At 41.2% G+C, this 19,243-nt stretch overlaps 2 protein-coding genes across 3 annotated transcripts; one reads left to right on the top strand and one right to left on the bottom strand.

The window, feature by feature from the left end:
* Positions 1-209: 209 nt before the first annotated feature.
* Positions 210-2,312, bottom strand: LOC141752721 (cobalamin binding intrinsic factor-like). The gene is made up of 4 exons (XM_074610863.1): positions 1,258-2,312; positions 1,030-1,171; positions 739-872; positions 210-465 (listed from the first exon to the last, which is right to left on the bottom strand). The coding sequence occupies exons 1-4, from the start codon at positions 1,331-1,333 to the stop codon at positions 395-397; spliced, it is 423 nt and encodes a 140-aa protein (XP_074466964.1). The 5' UTR covers positions 1,334-2,312; the 3' UTR covers positions 210-394.
* Positions 2,313-4,770: 2,458 nt separating this feature from the next.
* Positions 4,771-18,680, top strand: abcg4a (ATP-binding cassette, sub-family G (WHITE), member 4a). 2 transcript variants are annotated; one of them, XM_074611737.1, is made up of 15 exons: positions 4,771-4,942; positions 6,495-6,735; positions 13,100-13,217; positions 13,306-13,438; positions 13,528-13,578; positions 14,363-14,508; positions 14,595-14,718; positions 14,940-15,054; positions 15,133-15,272; positions 16,477-16,575; positions 16,659-16,827; positions 16,932-17,032; positions 17,120-17,278; positions 18,080-18,198; positions 18,321-18,680. In XM_074611737.1, exons 2-15 carry the CDS (start codon positions 6,504-6,506, stop codon positions 18,544-18,546), a joined length of 1,932 nt encoding a protein of 643 aa, XP_074467838.1. In that variant the 5' UTR covers positions 4,771-4,942; positions 6,495-6,503; the 3' UTR covers positions 18,547-18,680. The 2 variants fall into 2 exon arrangements, with proteins under 2 accessions (XP_074467838.1, XP_074467837.1); XM_074611736.1 differs by having other exon boundaries at positions 4,939-4,959.
* The last annotated feature ends 563 nt before the right edge of the window (positions 18,681-19,243 follow it).

The raw sequence follows: 19,243 nt of genomic DNA, 5'->3' as shown, positions 1-19,243 counted from the left end.
AATCTGCAATAGTTTCCTTCAACAGACATTAAGTTATCATGAGCTGAAGAGAGATGTAATAGCTGTATGCGTCTCACTTCCCGGTGTTATTCAAACAATTTTGATGGACAGTGCACACTACCTGGCATGTGACATTTCTTCTTCTATTTTCTGTGTGGTCTTCAGAAGTTGTATTACTTTACTTTCTGTGTGCATTTGATAAATGACGTTGCTCCTGACTGCCACTAGATGTTGCTGTTTGGTTTATTCTCACACATCCGGTTACAACATTTTGCACTTTACAGGAGCTTGATAATCCAGAGACAGACAGAAATGCCCAAAAACATAAAATCAAATTTGATTCTCTTCGACATGTGATCCTAAAGAGTTACTGCTGAACACCTCAGCTCGCTCATCACTGCTGGGGCCAGGTGCTGAACCTGAGGATGATGTGCTCATTGCTTTTAGGTTTGTAGCAGCCGATTCCTGTGAAAAAGGGGACAAGTTTGGATCAGAAACTGACATTTTAGTTCATGCATAAACACAGATTCTGAGTGAAGCGCATCACTTAGTTGTGCTGCATAATTATGAAGTTGCACCGCCTGCACATGAACAGCCAAAATAACAACTAATACCGTCATAATATTATAGGATAATCACAGCAGAGGACATCCTGTGGCATTAAGTGAAAAGGCAACCAATCCTCCTGCCTCATTACGGCTCATTAAGTTGTGTGTAAACTCTGGGGAGGAAACTCACCCACATCCAGCCTGCTGTACTCTCCTGAGCTCTCTGACAGGATCTCCCAGTACGTCCGCTGGTGCTCGTTTCCAGCTACTCCATTCACACTCTCCAGCAACAGGCCAAAGTCTGGGTCCTCCTTCACAGTGAACCTGGCCACAAACACACACACACACCGAGAGAAAGTCAGGACATCTGTCTACAGCAGAAATAAGGTAATCACAAGCTGTAGGAGAAACAGCCGAGCCAGCTTTGAGACTAAAGGATGTTATGCAGAGGTTTTAGAGGGGATGTCATGGGTGGTCTTACTTGAAGTCCTGCTGTGTTTCCTGCAGTCTCCTCAGAGCGCCCAGCAGCACACCTCCCTCCACCACAGAGCTGAAATGAGACTCAGGAGTCATGTTGGACTGGTCGTTCTCCACAGACAGTCTGATGGGAAGAGTCTCCGGACCTGCATACCATTCAATTACAGTTTGCACGATGCATGCACACAAAAGTGAGTCAGTAATTTTCTCAAATATGTTCTTAAATATTCACCTGTGTCTGTGAGAGCTCCTCTTGTCAGCAGCAGAAGGAAGCCCACAGAGAGGAGAGCAGCTGTTCTTAGTGCCATCTTGTCCCTTTAGATGTCTGCGAACACTCGAGCTCAGTGCTTATATTGTGCCAGCCTAACCCTCATTTGTGAGCACACTCCAGTCCGAGAATACCTTCACTCCCTTCAGTCACTTCGTCTTTGTTGAGTTTAAATATTCACAGACTGAAACTAACATGAGTGTTTGCTCTTATGCCACACACATGTGGCAGCCGGTCACCGTTAATGTGTGCTTCATGAATAGACAAACAATGTTATCTCTGAAGGGACTTGATGATCATTTAGTTGATTAATGATCTGCCTCCTTGTGGTGATGTTTTCTCACAGGGCATGAATGAGAGTGGTTGGCTGTTTCTGGATAATTTATGTATGCAAACTCAAAGTCTATTCTACAGAGAGCGTAAAGAAAGGTCATCTCTCCTTCCCTCCAGGCAAATATGACATTATGCAATCAGGATTTGGCCTTTTAAGTAGAATAATAGGTTTAAGTATAGCACATCACGTGTCTCTTTAGCAGTCTTATCAATAAGTCAAGTAAAAACAAAGCATACATCTTTATTTTGGGCTCCATCACACTGAGGCTGAGTTATAGAAGAAATAAGAACAAAATATGTTGCAACACAGTGCAAACCTGTGGTGATTTACAGGCCTATAATGTAAACAATTGCTGTTAATTTACAGCAGGATTTCAACAGTATTAACCTGTTATTGCTAAAAAAAACAGTGCTTTACAGTTAATACAAAAGAAAACCTGTTAAATTACGCTCATAGGCCGTTTTTTAACTGAACTATAATGCATTCTTAAAGCTGATCAACCGTCTAAAGTATCATAAGTAACAGTTTCATGCAGTATTTTTTTACTTCTAGGACCTGATATGCTCATGTGAGGCTTGTACATTGTACATGATTGTAAAATCAGTGAATTAGCTTTATTGTTCTTCACTTACATGTTGTTCTGGTTTGCATTCTGTGCTTGTAGCCAGCTATAGACACACATTTTGGGAAAAGTGTCAAGTCTATTATAGCCTTTTTCCTAACAAGTGCCTTTAATTGTATTTAGTGTGATAGTCACACTAAATACAATTAAAGGCACGTGTTAGGAAAATTCCTATGTCTATGTTACAGACATAGGAATAGTTCCTATGTCTGTAACCTGCTAAGTCTATTCATCTAGGCAAACAATGTTTATTAAAATGTATGTAAAAAAAATAAATAGTGCATTAAAACAAATCAGTAAGATAATGTAATAGAAAGGTGGAAAAACAGCTATATAATGTATCTTTAAACAGTAAATTAACTGTAAAATACTGTGAAATTATTTTTTTTTAAAAACAGTGTTTTTCATTAACAGTACAAAGCTGTAAATTTCAGCAACAGTATAATAATGTTAATTTTACAGTAACATAAAGGCAACCCTGCTGCCAGTTCTTTACTGTTATTTTACTGGGAAATTCTTAACAGTATGTGATGGATTCAGATTTACATGTGTGTTTCTCTGTCTAACAACATGGTCCTGGTTGATAAATAAGTGATAAAGGAGGCATAAATGGAAAGATGGAGATGGAGATGCTGAAATTGCTCACGTGTCTCTTTAGCAGTCTTATCAATAAGTCAGGTAAAAACAAAGCATCCATCTTTATTTTGGGCTCCATCACACTGAGGCTGAGTTATAGGAGAAATAAGAACAAAATATATTGCAACCTGTGGTGATTTACAGGCCTTAGCATCTTTGCAATCAGTGTGATGGATTCAGATTTACATGTGTTTCTCTGTCTGATGCAGTGATAAAAGAGGCATAAATGAGATGGAGATGGAGATGCTGTGTTGAAATTGCTCACGTGGCGACTGGAGAGCTCTGTTTTAAATTGCTCTGATTAAGAAGTGCAGGTGCGATTGGCTAAAAATGGTTTTGATTTCCTCTCCTGGGTGATGTAAGGCATGTAGGGCCGGCTTGAACGCGAGTAACCCCGGCTGGTTTTACCGAAAATAACCCGGGCACTGCAGCATCAGCACCAGGCAGCTGCGCAGGTGCAGCCTTTAAAGAGACAGAGGCCCTAAAGAAAACATCTCTCTCTCAGACCTCCCTCATGTTTACTCAGTCTGACAACAGCAGTGCATTGACATGATGGAGCCCAATTGATCATCTGGATCAGTATGTGGCAGATGAGAAATAAGAAAAGTCTCCTGCAGAGCTTTATCCTAATTTCACCGAGTTATTCCCAAATCCTCTCATTTCCCCAGAGAGCCCCAAGTAGCTCCAGAATAGATTTAAATTGGTCTGATTTAATGAAACAGGCGGTCAATCTGATCTGAATACATTCAATTAACTGTGAATTAATTCCAACATTTTAGGTTTTTGCCTTTAAATCATCCTTAAAAATGTCTTTATGTTTCTTTTTTGTTTGTTTTATTTATGTTGTTGTTGCTGTCTGTATGTCCCTTTTCAAGTATGTGTATGTATTCCTTTAACCTTAAATAAAAATAATTTAAAAAAAAAAATGTCTTTATGGGGACTCCAAATGTGCCAACTGTGCATAATACAAAATGTTCTATTTTTGTGACATTTAATTCACCCTTAAACACGAGGTCAGGATGAGGATTAGAGGAGGAAACAATAAAAACAATATTTATTTTCCTCCATGCAGTTATTCCCAATCCTCTCATTCCCCCAGAGAGCCCCAAGTAGCCCCAGAATAGATTTAAATTGGTCTGATTTAATGAAACAGAGCTGTCAATCTGATCTTTATACATTTAAATAGCTGTGAATTAATTCCAACATTTAAGGTCTTTGCCTTTAAATCATCATCCTTAAAAATGTCTTTATATGGGGACTCCAAATGTGCCAAAATACAAAATGTTCTCTTTTTGTGACATTTAATTCACCCTAAAACACGAGGTCAGGATGAGGATTAGAGGATGAAACAATAAAAACTATATATTTTTTTCCTCTCCAGTAGCATCCTGCCATGCAGCAACGCCCTGTATCTCCCAGACCAGCGTGCACAGACGCACTAACCGGTGAGAGGATAACCGAAGCTGCTGCTGCTGCTGCTGCTGCTGCTACTGCTGAAGCATCTGCAGAGCTGTTTGCATGTTTTTTTCCTCCTTCATTCCAGATGTCACAGCCTGAAGATTGTCATCACTGCTGAGGATGTGTGTGAGTATTTCCATCGCCATCGCCATCGCCATCTCCATCGGATGGATTCAATGAAAGGAATAATCCTGCAGAGGGGAGAGCAAAAGAAGAAAGCCATGACATGCATCCTGTTCCCCTGACGATTCTCTCTTGGATGCAGTCATAGTTTGAGGCCGGACATGATTTTAATCTCAGGAGTTGCTGTCTAGTGGATGCGGGATGTTGTGCGCCGCACCCAGAGACATATATCGATAAGGAGAACACAGCAGATCTGTCCTTCAATGCATCTCATCTGATTTTTCCTGGACGAACAGTGAGCATCTTTTTCTTTTTTTTTTTTTTTTTAAACTGGCTGGGACTGTCTTGGAGGAGCTTCTGATGTGGAGGGATTGTGCTGTTTTGTCTGAAGGGATCAACTGAGCACTGTTGCTCTCACCCAGAGAGGAGAACCAGGACTGAGCTGGTAGTCGATTCAACACCTATAATAATAATAAGTATGTGCAATATGTGTGTGAGTATGTGCAATGCAACACACTGTAGGGAGCCTCATATATGTGTCATCTTCCTTATCATCTTCCTTTTAAAGAAAAATCCCCACTGCTCTGTCATTTTCATGTTTTCATCCTCATCAGTTTGTTGTTAACAGGTGCTTTCAGAAGAAGCTGGCAGCATCCCTCATCACTGACCAGTCACTGCAGAGAGTCACCACTGCAAAGCTCCACAGATGCATTTAATAACCATATTTCATCCCCTTATAGGAGACTTTTAATGTGCGTTCTTACATACATTCATGCACACACACGCAGGCCTTCAATCTGACTAAGAGGCCATTAAAGCCTGTCAGAGTTTTACTGTATATGCAGACTAGTAATGGAAATTCACTAATGGCAGGGCTGATCAATAGACGCCATGGTCAGTTTCCTTCACCGGCCTTCTTCACATGGGAAGATTTTTCACTGCAAACACAGAATAGGTCATGACAGTAGACAGTAGTACAACACTGCATGGCATTGCATGGCAGCAGTGGATGTTTGCATACAACGATTACTGTGTGAGTTTTAGTCTCTATTTTAGGTTTGCTTTGCTCCATAACTCTCTGATGTCATATTTGTCGGTATTTATTACTTGTTTCTGACATGAATGGTGCCACAAAAGGATATTTCCATGAGGATTAATGTCCCTAAACTAACCATTTCTTACCCAAACAGACATCTGTGTGTCATCATAACTTCTTTTATTTGCTCAAAACAGTCCTAAAGGTGTTCTTATATGCCAATTTCAGGCCTGCAGGTACACAAAACTACTGTTTTCTAACTATTTAGACAGAATCAGGTGGTTTTGTATATTAACCGTGTTCTTTTACTATTCCCATTCCTATTACACACAATTCATTTACAGTACATCCCATTAGTTTTCCTGATAAACATGATCACCCATAAACTTTCAACTGATAATTACACAGCTCTTTACTTACAGGTGCTAATCTAAAGTAGGCCACTTGATTAACTTTTGAAACCTCATTAGAGTCATGCACTTAATCCTCCTTCATTTGCTGTTACATGCCCTGACATCTTCAGTATATGCTGATATCAGGGGAAACAACATGTTTCAGATTAGTGGAAAGCTAATGGATCTGCAGCCACTATAGGCCTCCATAGTTTAAAAGAACACTTCAGACAGGCCGCTTTGCCTAGAAGGAAATTTATGTGAATCAGCAGTATAAGTGTGCTGCAGCCGGACTGAAACCAGACCCCGACTCCTCACACTCTCAATCTCATTCCCCTCAACCAGCCGGTCCATAAAATAAACTGTAATCAGATCATATCCATCACCTAGCTTTAAGATGGTGTCTGCAGTCATCCTAAAATCATTCCTACAACACACCTTTGTGTCCACACATCTGCTGAGGCACCAGTTTTCTATGGATCAGTCAAAATCAATGGTGTTTGTTTATTGAAAATGTAAGGGTAGTGATGCTTCTTTTTGTTGTTGAAGCGGGAGTTTGAAACAGTTGTAAAGACTGACATGTCTGTCCTCCTCCTGCAGCCTTTCAGCATGGCCGAGAGGACGCTGGAGCAGCAGGGCTCGGTGAGCATCCCCATGGAGGAGACCAAGCTCCACACCGGAGCTCCCCCCGAGGTGCCGCTGCTCATCCACTTGAAGAAAGTGGAGAACCACATTACCGAGGCCCAGCGCTTCTCCCACCTCCCACGCCGCTCTGCTGTGGACCTGGAGTTCAACGAGCTATCGTACACCATCCGCGAGGGTCACTGGTGGAGGAGGAGAGGTACTGCAAAAACTCACTCCTCACACAAACAGTAACCATGATGGATGAGCAAGCAAGAGCCACCCATGACGATCAATATCTGGGGTGCAGAAATTTCAAAGGGAGGCATTTAAAAAGCCTTTGTGACATTTAGGACAAATATTTCTGCTCTGTTGTTCTGACACATGAAGCCCAGCCCTGTCCACACACACACACACACACACACACACACACACACACACACTTGCAGACGTCCATGTTGTAGCAGGCAGTGAGCTTTGCTGCGCTCAGCAGAGTTTAGACATAGTAAATAATTTACACTCGCAGGTTGGCACACTGCTTGCCTCTCTTTCCCCCTGCGTTGTCTGACGATAGGCGGTGGCAGTGAGTCAGACCCTCGATTGATCTGCTCATGAACTATATATCATTTGCAGCTCTCCACCTTTATTAACCAAGAGCCTCCAACCTTTGGTCATCTCTTGCTTGTCAACTGAACCACCCTCTGTAAACTATTAGCTGCTCTTCTGTATACTCAGCAGGGTGGGGATGATGGGGGACTTCAGAGGAATCCTTTATTCACACTCAATGTTTAGGAGAGGCCCTTACATTATGCATTGCAGGTTGTCTTGCGTTATTTTCAGTCTTGTGTAATATTAATGTGCATTATGAAAGCCTGGCAGAGGAGTGTTTGTTGTTCCGCTGTCCGTGAACCCTGGACGTATGCAGAGTATTAATAGAGGAGGATCAGAAAGCTTTTTGACGCCCATGTTTTTCCTTTCTCGTCAAAATCAACCTGTGGTTTCTCTGCTTTTTGTTTAGTGTTGTCTCTTCGGGGGTGCCGGCTTCAGCTCATCAGGCTGATGATGTGTGAGCAGGAAGTGTCTCAGCTTTTACTAATTAAGCGGTGCCTTTCATGGAGAGGCTCACGCTGCCATTTCTACTCTCTTTCCAATCTGACTGCCGTCATATACACCCGGCTCCTTAAAACCTTGGCTTTCTGCCTCTCCAATTACCTCTGCCACTCATACAATAATGCAACCAGTGTGTTGCTTATATTTGACATTTACTGTAGTTCATTGTCAGTGTTTGTGTCTCATTTGACGGGCTAAGCTCATTCTCTGCGGTTCCTGTCTGCCTGATCAAAGCTGTGAAATAGGTGTAATCACACAGAGTTTAAAGACTTGTGTGCTTTAGTAGTCAGTGAATATTTCTCCTTGGAAAAAGAACATAATTTTAGGTAATTTCTGCTGAATTATGTGCAGTTATACAGCTGGTAGAGGATAAAGGATGATGTCAACAATGAGCTTTGAACCCGTGATGTCATTTGTAATTTTTGTCTCTTGACACACTACGTATGAGTCATAATGTCTGCGGTGAACAGGAAGAGATTAGCAAGAGGAAGATATCGTAAATGCAGAATTGTTTATTTTATTGTTAAAGGGCTCAGGAAGGTTAGGTGATGTATGAGCTGCCCGCCGTCTGCATTTGTTAGAGGTTCTTCTTGGCAAGGGCGGCCATTTATCCCTGTTAGGATGAAGCTGCTGTGACCTGCTTTCATGTTGAGGGTGTTCTCCTCCTGTTGAGGTATTCTCCTACCTGGTGAAACACTACCAGCCACGAACAAGAGGAAGGGGAGGAGAGAGAGCAGGAAAATGTTTACATGCCTCTGGGTGATTTCAGTTCTGCATTTTGTTATTTACTGCAATTGCGTCTGTGCACCTGCATTGCTGATTTGTTAGGAGAAAGAGGAGTGTGGTCATCTTACAGATAAAATCCACATCTTTTACTTAACCTGCTCTGTGCTGCTTAGACCCTGCTCCCTTTAAAATGCATCACCATGCACACCATAACTCAAATTTATGACTGTGATGCAGACCTTGCTGCTTCACCGCTAACATTGTGTCATTTTCTTGCAGAATTGTTATGAAAATGAATGATTAGGTCTGATTAGATTTCAAAAGAAAGCTTGATGTGTTGTGGACCGTGTGGTCAGACAATATAGCCTCCAACAGAAGCTCTCTGTATTTGTCATGTGAAGAGCCTGAGTGTGTTATCTACTAAATGTCCTGATGTGAGGGGGTGGACCAATTAGAAAATTATCAAGAACATCAGACAGATCTTATCACTTCATCTCGGTTCTTTCATCCCTTCATTTTCATTTTTCTGTGTGTGCAATTTCACAGCTTGGACAAATTAATTTAATTTGAAAGACTTGTTTCTTTCTTTACAGCTGCTTTCAATTTGCCATAATTAGACATATTAGCTTGAACTGAGTTGATTTTAATGCAGTTATGTGCAGTTTAAATACATTATATTAAATTAATAGATATTTATAAATAGTATATAATTTAGTTATATTAGTTGAAATTATCATTACATCCCGACAACAATCAATAAATCAAATACTCTGTAAGCGCAGGACTGTAATAAACCCGTCCAATCATTTAATTCGGGCTGCCTACAGCGGTGAGTACTATATAGACATGTTCTTTGTTTACATTCATAACGTAGACTGTATCTGAGAAGTGGACAAAGTCACCGTGACGTCACCCATTGGTTTGTGGACTGCCGTTTTGAAGCCTCATGTTCAGCCAATTGTTTTTTGTCTTTCGCCATCTTGATTTTTTTACAACCAGAGGTGACACGAGAGGGTGGAGCTAAGTACAACCGAACACTGAATAAGACATTTGTAGGTGACCAAAATGTTAATATTAACTTTCATGAAAAGAAAAAAAACACTGTAAAAGGGTCTCAGCTTGAGGCTACATTAGCCGCTATACTAGCAGACCAAACTGTCGTGGTTGAGTTGCATTGTGGGTTATGTAGGCACCAGGTTTTGACAAGGAAAAAAATGCATAGAATAGAAAAGACGCTATCTCACTGCACGTCTATAACCGCCACCAATATATAGAAGTGAAACTCAATGGAGTACTCTTTTGAACATATTCTAATCTATCATGTGCACATGACAGCATTTTATATGAGCAGGTTGTTATTCTGTTGTGATGAAATGCCTTTTCTCATGGTGCATCCACTGTCTGGCAGTGCCGTTTATGTTTGCATATAGTTAATTAAACAAGGTTAATATAGAATATGCAAATGTTAAACTGGAACTCATCTTCTAATTACATCACAGCCAATTTGATTAAAGAGCCTATTTACCAGAGTCCTTTAAGATTACAATGATTGCAGTAAAGAAACAAACATTGATTAAGTGTTAATTTTCTTCAGGTCATGCACCCCGATTCGACTGTTATCAGTTCATTAAATAGGCATTATCAGTCACTATAAGCACCATAGATGTGGGTCAGTAGGGGCCTACTACGCCTACTACGTTGTAAAAGTGAAAGTGACACGTAAAAGCAACACGTTCTAACTACAACTTCTTTAGGTTTAGGCAACAAAACTACAAATTCTCTAATTTTAGGTTAGAAAAGAAACAGTTAGGTTTAGGCAATAAAACTACAATTTCTTTAGTTTTTAGGCAAAAAAACAGGTTTAGGCAATAAAACTACAACTTCTTTAGGTTTAGGCAAAAAAACAGGCTTAGGCAATAAGACTACAACTTCTTTAGGTTCAGCCAATAAAACTACAAATTATTTAGGGTTTAAGCAAAGAAACAGTTAGGTTTAGGCAATAAAACTACAACTTCTTTAAATTTAGGTATAGGCAAAATAAAACACTTATTTAGGTTTGGGGAAAAACAGAGTTTTGGGTTAAAATAACTAGGAACACAAAGACACCTACACATTGTTGGTTTCACACAGGAGGCAAACTCCGGTCTCCTGGGTGAAAACTGTGTTTTGACATCTGCTTCTGCTCCTGTCATAATTACTACGGTCGCTAGAGGTCGCTGTCGTCTTCTTTTATACCTTCTTTTGGTGATCTACCATGTGAATAGATGATACAACCTACCAGTGGGTGTAATAGGCCCCTATTGACCCACATCTATGGGGCTTATAGCGACTGATAACCACCTATTTAATAGCCTGACAACAGTCTAATCAGCTGGATCATATGAAAACATATTCCTGCTGCGAGAATTGAGTTCCAATTTGAGGAATGTGATGACCTCGCCTCAACCGTGACTCATAATAATTTGCGTAACAATTACTTTGAGATATCCTATGAGATCAGACTGTCACATGCGGTTAAATCGGTGCGTCTTTGACAGTGAGGTCAGCTATACTCCGTGGCTCTCATGAGGCTGGGTGATCAGGATGAGCCCGCAGCCTCGCACAGATAAGACCATTATTATGCGCGACCTACAGCACTGGGTTAGATCATCAGTATGCACTACATGCCAGAGCAGGGCTGCTTCACTGACAGCAGGCTGCTCTGCTGTCTGAGTGGAGGCTGTCTGATGTAATAACACTGCGTGGGAGGAGGGGGCACTGCCATTAGGCTACTTTGCTCATAGAGTGAAGGTTTAAGGGGGCTGGCAGCTCTGCAGCCTGAGACCATAATTACTCGGCTGAGACAGGAAGGAGAAGCATCCCTGCAGACAGCGGAGGAATGTATTGGTGAGACGAGGGAGACACAGGGGTGACAACAAGGCAGGATACTTACAACTCTCCATATCTGGAAGCTTTCAGAATCTGTCAACTCTAAAACTGGTCTGCGTCATGAAAAAAAACCTGAGCCATCTTCATTAAAAAGCCACACCACCTCAACCTTTTAAACCGCTGCAGGGAAGTAAAGCCTGTGGTCTTTCTGTTGGCGCCACTGAGGGAGTCATGATCTTAAATCTTTCTCTACCTTTCTTTTCTTTATTTTTTTCACAGTAACGTTTTGCTGCACACCTGATGCCCAGCTCTCCTAATGCTATGGAGTCTTTACTTTTTTTTTTATTCCTCACAGCCAATACTTCACCTTGAATCCTTTTCTGTTCCCCAGACACTCATAATCTCTTGCACATCTTTATCTGTCTATCTTTCTATTTCCAGCATTATTAGTATTTTTTAAACTGTTGTCAGTCGCCTGCTAATCAGGAAAATGTTCATACAGACGACAGCATTGATGATTCCTGGTATTCACATTTAGTATCCTGTGACTTCCTCATGCTGGAGTGAAATTAGGCTCGCTGTTTGCGTAATTATCTGTAGAAACACTTAAGAAGTGAGCGTCACGGTGCAACACGACTCAGTAGGTTCCAATGGTAGAAACAGACCATTACGCTGAACCACCTGGTTCACTTTCTCTTAGTCAGGAGTGTAAAAGTGAGCAGACTGATAAATGACCAAGCGGATGGAGCAAGACTAAAATAACTACTGGGTATAAAGGCTAACTGAATACAGAATGTAAAATAAGTTTGTGTCAGCAGTTGTTATTCTCGAGCAAACGTCTCTATCTTCCCTTCTCTACAATTAATTTCCCACGAGTACACTGAAAACCGATGGAAGAATATAGAATATAAATAAACTAAATTGTACTTTCATTCCTCAGTAACTGATCCTGTACTGTGTGAGGGTGGTACAGCATACATTTAGGTAGATTAAAATGATCCACGACTCATGACTCGTGCTGGATTTTGCGAATTTGCTTTAAAAAACCTCACTTTTTGTACAATTTTGTTTTTGTGCTTCTACTTTTCCATTCAAACTTGCTTTTTTACTATTCTTTTACCAGTTATTTCTCCTCTTTGTCAGTGATTACTGGTGGATGTTCCAAATACACTTCCTAAATATGATAAACTGATGCTATTTGTATTCATATTTGTCATTGTTTGTGTAGTTTACATTGTTTACATACTCACCGGAGTACTTGACTGCTGGAAACTGTATCTTTCATTCATATTAAATATATATAGTACCATCATTAGTATTACTATTACTATATTATTATTGTTGTATTAACCTATACTACACCTATATATCATTATTATTATCATTATTATATATCTTCTTATTATATCTTCTCATAGCATTTCTCACATCTTGTATTATCATATTATACAGCTATACTACTATTATACTATTACATTACACTACTGTATCATACACTATAATATACACTACTATATTCAGTACTCTTGCACTATTTGCACTACCATTGGCACACTTCACTGCTGTACTTATGTTATCTTATTTTTTATTTTATTTTACTTTATTCTATTCGATTTATCTCTTTTTAAGGTGTATTGGTGTTGGGATGTGTGTTGTTTAAGCTACTGGATGCCTACATTTCCTTCGGGATCATAAAAGTATCTATCTATCTATCTATCTTGTAGACAATGTAATGTGAGTCTGGTAAATGGGCTATAATAATATAACATATAATATATATAATATAACATGTAAACTTTGGACTCAAATGTCTGAGAATGATTAATAAGAACATTTACAGCACTATAAATAACAGCTTTTTGTGTTCCCCTCTTTGTCAGGTTACAAAGCCCTCCTTAAGTGTCTGTCGGGAAGATTCAGCAGCAAAGAGCTGATCGGCATCATGGGGCCTTCTGGAGCCGGGAAATCCACTCTGATGAATATACTGGCGGGGTACAGGTGAGATGTGGAAGATCTCTTCTTTTGATTTGATTCAGTGCTTTAGAAAATGTCCGTAATGTCATTTTGTTTTGTGCCGGGAAAACAGGGAGACGGGCATGAAGGGCCAGATCCTGGTGAACGGTCGACCGAGGGACCTGAGGACCTTCAGGAAGATGTCCTGCTACATCATGCAGGACGACATGCTGCTGCCACACCTCACTACGAGGGAGGCCATGATGGTGAGGTCATCGAAAAAAATATAAAACACCTCATTAAATCCTAATGTTCAATGATTATAATAATGTGCCGACTTCTGTCTGTCTTTCAGGTTTCTGCAAATCTGAAACTGAATGAGAGCATGCAGGTCAAAAAGGAACTTGTAAGTCTCACGTCAGAGATTTCCATGCTATTTATACCAAAGTACCTATCCTTTTAATATCTTGTATTAGTTCATTATGGGTGATATTGCATATCAACCCTAAGAGACCCACTTAGACCCGTTTTTTGTCTTTTTTAGGGGGGGGGGACAGGGGGTCTTTAGCAGGTCAGCCGTATATGTCACATGAACACAGTTGGACTCATTGAATCCACAGTGGGCATGCCTGTAAAGGGGAGACTCGTGGGTACCCATAGAACACATTTTCATTAACATATCTTGAGGTCAGAGGTCAAGGGGACCCCTGTGAAAATGGCCATGCCAGTTTTTCCGCAAGGTTGGAGATACATATCATACCAGTACCTTCACTCTAGCTCTAAAGCTGAGCCCGCTACAGCCTCTGAAAGACGGTAAAGTCAGCGATCCTGTGGGTCTCACATGGTGGGCCAGCTTGGTTTATGGTAATATTGAATTAACAGGATTTGTGCATCAACATAATGATGTACCCTGCTTTTAAAGAATCGAATTCACTGGATTAGCAGCCAAATGCAGGCTTCATCTGGTTATTTATTGATAAAATATCACTTTGGTCATTAATGTAACGTGACTTCTGATAGCTATCAATGTCCACTATCTTGTCTGCAGCCCTCTTGGATTTCCACAAAGTGTTCCACATCACAACATTTATCAATATTATGATATGAGATCGCATGTACCATGGTAGTAGATGTTATCCGCACCGATGCGCGTCATTGTGTACCCACATCTGTGTCTGTCTGTGTCTTAGGTGGATGAGATCCTGACTGCTCTGGGTCTCAATGAGTGTTCTCAGACACGCACCAACGCTCTCTCTGGAGGCCAGTGTAAAAGACTGGCCATCGCCCTCGAGCTGGTCAACAACCCTCCTGTCATGTTCTTTGACGAGCCCACCAGGTAGATACATATCACTGAGCCGCTTTAAATGTGCGTAATGTCGACATAAATCCAAATCCAATCTTGTCTTGTGTCCCCCATCTCAGTGGTTTGGACAGCGCGTCCTGCTTCCAGGTTGTCTCCCTCATGAAATCTCTGGCTCTGGGAGGACGGACAATCATCTGCACCATTCACCAGCCCAGCGCCAAGCTCTTTGAGATGTTTGATAAGGTAACTTGAGTGCTCTCATAGTGCTGGACACGTCTAGCGCTCCATTAGCTGCAGCTCAGACCAGAGCACCACCGGTTAGCGTGATTCATTTTATCCAGCTGACAGGCAGCGCAGCAGTCGATACCCGGGCCTGTTGTTTTGTCAGTTGTTCATATATTATTCAGACTGCCAGTGTGATGGAAACAATGTTGATTACTCTGTACCTGTGTTCCCCCAACCAGCTCTACATCCTCAGTCAAGGTCAGTGCATATACAAGGGCACAGTCCCTTACCTCATCCCCTATCTGAAGAACCTGGGCCTCCACTGCCCGACGTACCACAACCCAGCTGACTTCAGTAAGTCAAGCGTTAGTACGAGTGTGTGTCTGTGTGTCAGTGTTTTTGTTCTTACCAGCTTGTCCTCTCTGTTCCCAGTCATCGAGGTGGCATCAGGGGAGTACGGGGATCTGAATCCAGTGCTGTTTGAGGCGGTGCAGGGTGGACTGTGCTCCGAGGAGGGCAAGAAGAACTCCAGAGACAAAAATGACTCGTCCTGTCCCTCTCAATGTCACAGCGTGAGTGTCACCTACAGTATATGTTTAATATAACAGACGTCACAGCCTCACATCATATGGGAGTGAAAAACACAAGCCCTGCAACCACAGTACACTGAAAACGTCAGTGTACTAATCTCTAAGAATTGTTCGATGACAGTGATGGGTTATCTGCATTCATTAAAACAATAATGGATCTACTCATTAACATAAAAATGGCATATTTCAAGTCTGCAAAGCCACAATGTGATAAAAATGGTAAATATTGTCCTTATTATACAAATTAAAATAAAGTAGCGTTGATTGTGTCCATTTTGACCAAAAGTAGTTAATTTTTTTGTTTCAAATAAGTGATCGCTGCCAGGACAAGAACCCCAAAATTCAATACACAGGGATTTGTGTTACATTCAAACACCCCGTAACTCTTTCCTGACCACACCATCCAAACTGTTCGTCCTCTCCTCCACTCCATCGATCTGTCTCCTCTCTCAGCTTCCTCTCTCTCTCTCTATCTCTTTCTCGGCCTCATGAGTCGCTTTTGATAAGAGCATCAGCTAAATGCTAAAACTGTAAATGTAAACCACCGAGAGCTCTCTGATATACCATTACTCCTGTATGGTGCAGTTTTGCCCTCCTACTCCTTTAAACATTTTATCAGTTTATTGATTTTCTCTGTTGCCCTTTCTATCTAAGTTTATCTGTGTAAGCATCAGTCAGTAACTGTAACCAGAGATTATGATGTCCATATCTTAATTTTGTGGCTAAAGCCTCCAAACTTTCATCTTCTAGTGACCTTCCACTTCCACTCAATGCCGTCATTCATCAGCTCTGGTGTGGCGCAGACACAGTGTGCATTGGAATAGAGGTTTTCATTCCTTTAAGGACAAAATGTATGTCTATACAGACGTTATAACATTGTTAAAGGTGGTCTATACGATATCCAGAACATTAATATAGCAGCAAACAACTACTTGTTATCTAAAGATATAGAGGAGTAATGTCTACCTGAGCAGAGAATGAAGTCACTATTTTTTTTACATGATATAAAATACACTCGCAAGTTACATACAAAAAACGTTTCTAATTAAAGACTATATGTATTCTTCTACTGTTCGCATGTGACATAACGTGACATAGAAAATATAGAAAAGGCTGTGATTTATCTTTCAATGGTTGTCTTGTATCTGTGTATATTACTCCTTGTTCTCTCTGTTTTTCTCCACAGGACACAGGAACCCTTGAGAAACGTAGCTTTGCCACCAGTACATTCACACAGTTCTGCATCCTTTTCAAAAGAACCTTCATCACAATATGCAGGGACTTGGTAAAATCATTACTGTATGAACTATTCCTGCTCAAATTAAGGGCTTTTGAGTTGTGTTGATGTTTGTTTTGTGTGTTTTCAAGGTGCTGACCCACCTCAGGGTGATGTCCCACATTTTTATTGGAATCCTAATCGGCCTGCTTTATCTCAATATTGGAAATGACGCCAGCAAGGTCTTCAACAACACTGGCTTCCTCTTTTTCTCTATGTTATTCCTCATGTTTGCCGCCCTGATGCCCACCGTCCTAACCTGTAAGATGCTAACTCTCGCGAGAGATGTGGAAACATTGATTTGCCGTGTTGTTTTTCTGGTTGAAGTGGAAAGTCTTTTAACGCTGCTGCTGTTGTTCCCACAGTTCCTCTGGAGATGTCCGTGTTTATGAGGGAACATCTCAACTACTGGTACAGCCTGAAGGCCTATTACTTGGCCAAAACCATGGCTGATATACCCTTCCAGGTAATGTTTGAATGATTGAGCATGCAACAGTTTGGACATGAATGCAGTATGTTTCAAGTTAGTAACACTACAAAATATCTTTTACAGGTGCTCTGTCCAATCCTGTACTGTAGTATAGTGTATTGGATGACTGACCAGCCTCCAGAGGCGACTCGCTACCTGCTCTTTATGGCTTTGTCTACGTCCACGGCCCTGGTGGCCCAATCCCTAGGTCTGCTTATAGGGGCTGCATCCACGTCTGTGCAGGTAGGCAAACCTGCACACCTTAAAGTCCCCCTCTCCCCTTTGGTTTTTGTTAGATGGAAGTTTGTTCTTCACTAAACAGAATGATATATGTGCAGAATTTGACACTAGAAAGTTGAAGGCTTCTTTGTATTCACCTTAAATCTGAGTGTCAAGACATGTTCGTACGAATGCGATCTTGTGACATCCGAGCCAATCATGGTCCAATGTGCAATTTATACAAGTGTGATGAAGAAACTCCAGTGCACATACACTGAGAATGGGCATTTCACTGAAGTAGGAGACATCTTGTGTCCAGTTGTTGAACTTATGAAATAAAACTGGTAACTGTTGGTTCTAAACAACAATAGCGACTGATGTTAGCGTAGATGCTGCAATAGCATCAGTTATATCAGAATTCAAGAGTATTTCTTCATTAAAGAAGAGCAAAGAACGGCACTGTTCTCGATGGAAAAGACGTTTTCGCTCTTCTCCCGACTGGCTTCGGTAAGAGTTTGATTGACAGATGATTCCTCCAATCACATGCCACGTATTTTTTTTTAAAGTGCTTGCCCTTTTCCAAACAGTTTCCAATTTCTGTGTAACAAACCTTCTGACGGGTCAGGTTATAAATCACCTGAATCGCTGGCTGAATTGTCAGTGGTCGTGTTGCATTGTGGGTAATGTAGGCACCACAAAGAAGATTGCTTGGAATAAGTCCAGAAATGTTATAGAAGTGTAATGCCAAGTACTCTTTTAAGTATCTGCTGACAGGATATTTCATTGAGACAGTTTTTTAATTGAATTCTACTCATTGTCTCACAGGTGGCAACCTTCGTGGGTCCAGTCACAGCCATACCTGTGCTCCTCTTCTCCGGCTTCTTCGTCAATTTTGACACCATTCCCAAATACCTACAGTGGAGCTCTTATATTTCCTATGTCAGGTATTGTCAGCTACTTAATGCTAAATGTATTTTATCTGTCTTTGTGGTCAGTCTTTCTGTGATCTGAAATGATTTTCTTTAAATGAGCCCAGCTTCACCAGTTTAAAAAAATGTCCTTTCAGGTACGGCTTTGAGGGGGTGATACTCTCTATCTACGGGATGAACCGGTCGGAGCTGGAGTGTCCGGGCGTGGTGTGTAAGTTCCAGAAGCCAGAGGAGGTCCTGCAGCTGCTGGACGTGGAGGACGCAAAGCTCTACGTGGACTTCATGGTGCTGGGGGCTTTCTTCCTGGTCCTCAGACTGGCCACTTACCTGGTCCTGCGCTACAAAGTCAAGTCGGAGCGTTAAGACGTCCAGAGGCGGATGGATGTGGACGCTCACGCATATCCCGGCAGTGTGAGATAGTAAGCAAACATATAGTCCCTCTCTCTCTCTCCACTTTTTACATACATGTACAAAGACATAAACAAGTCCAGCACATCAAATCATCAGAAAGCCGTGCTGCTCCACCAAACTGTACAGTATAATATTATCTTTTAAACGGTTTGTTATTCAAGAAGAAGGAAAAAGTGTTGTTCTACTCTGTTATTAGTTGTCCTTCAGGTAATAGTATTTTTCAGATCACCGTTACCTTCTAAAAATATTATGTATCTGCACTATACATAAACAGAATACCCAACAAAGTAACAGAAAGCATGTGTCTCTAAACTGAGAAATTTTGGTAACTCCAAGAAAGTGCCACAGCCTCCGGGTTTATGGGGAGCCATAGTAACCATCCTGGTGCAGGAGTGTCCAATAACTTGTAGCTTCTCAATCCAGTGCGTAAAAAGATAATCCGAGGTCCACATCAGAATTCCGTTCAAAGGAGCATGATTTCAGGATGGATATCGTCTGATTGCCGTCAGGAAAAGTGGAAACTTTCAGTGCCAGAAAACTTCTGTGCGGCTTCTAGCTCTCCTGTAGGATCATCTCATCGGGTATCCTTACCAAGACGCTGAACACGGTGGCTTTTCTTTACGGAATATTAACAAAACGACTGCCAGTG

The sequence above is a fragment of the Sebastes fasciatus genome, chromosome 16, assembly GCF_043250625.1.
Source record: "Sebastes fasciatus isolate fSebFas1 chromosome 16, fSebFas1.pri, whole genome shotgun sequence".
Taxonomy (NCBI): Eukaryota; Metazoa; Chordata; class Actinopteri; order Perciformes; family Sebastidae; genus Sebastes; species Sebastes fasciatus.
Note: the sequence above shows the minus strand (reverse complement) of the source record. Positions and strands in the feature narration are given on the sequence as shown.

Bases quoted from the DNA above. Each gene is read 5' to 3' on its own strand.
- LOC141752721 (XM_074610863.1), bottom strand. From the start codon at position 1,333: ATGGCACTAAGAACAGCTGCTCTCCTCTCTGTGGGCTTCCTTCTGCTG. The intron at 1,172-1,257 runs GTGAATATTTAA...AATGGTATGCAG, and splicing joins AGGAGCTCTCACAGACACAG to GTCCGGAGACTCTTCCCATC. The intron at 873-1,029 runs GTAAGACCACCC...GTTTGTGGCCAG, and splicing joins GAAACACAGCAGGACTTCAA to GTTCACTGTGAAGGAGGACC.
- abcg4a (XM_074611736.1), top strand. The intron at 14,509-14,594 runs GTAGATACATAT...CCCCCATCTCAG, and splicing joins TTCTTTGACGAGCCCACCAG to TGGTTTGGACAGCGCGTCCT. The intron at 17,279-18,079 runs GTAGGCAAACCT...ATTGTCTCACAG, and splicing joins CTGCATCCACGTCTGTGCAG to GTGGCAACCTTCGTGGGTCC.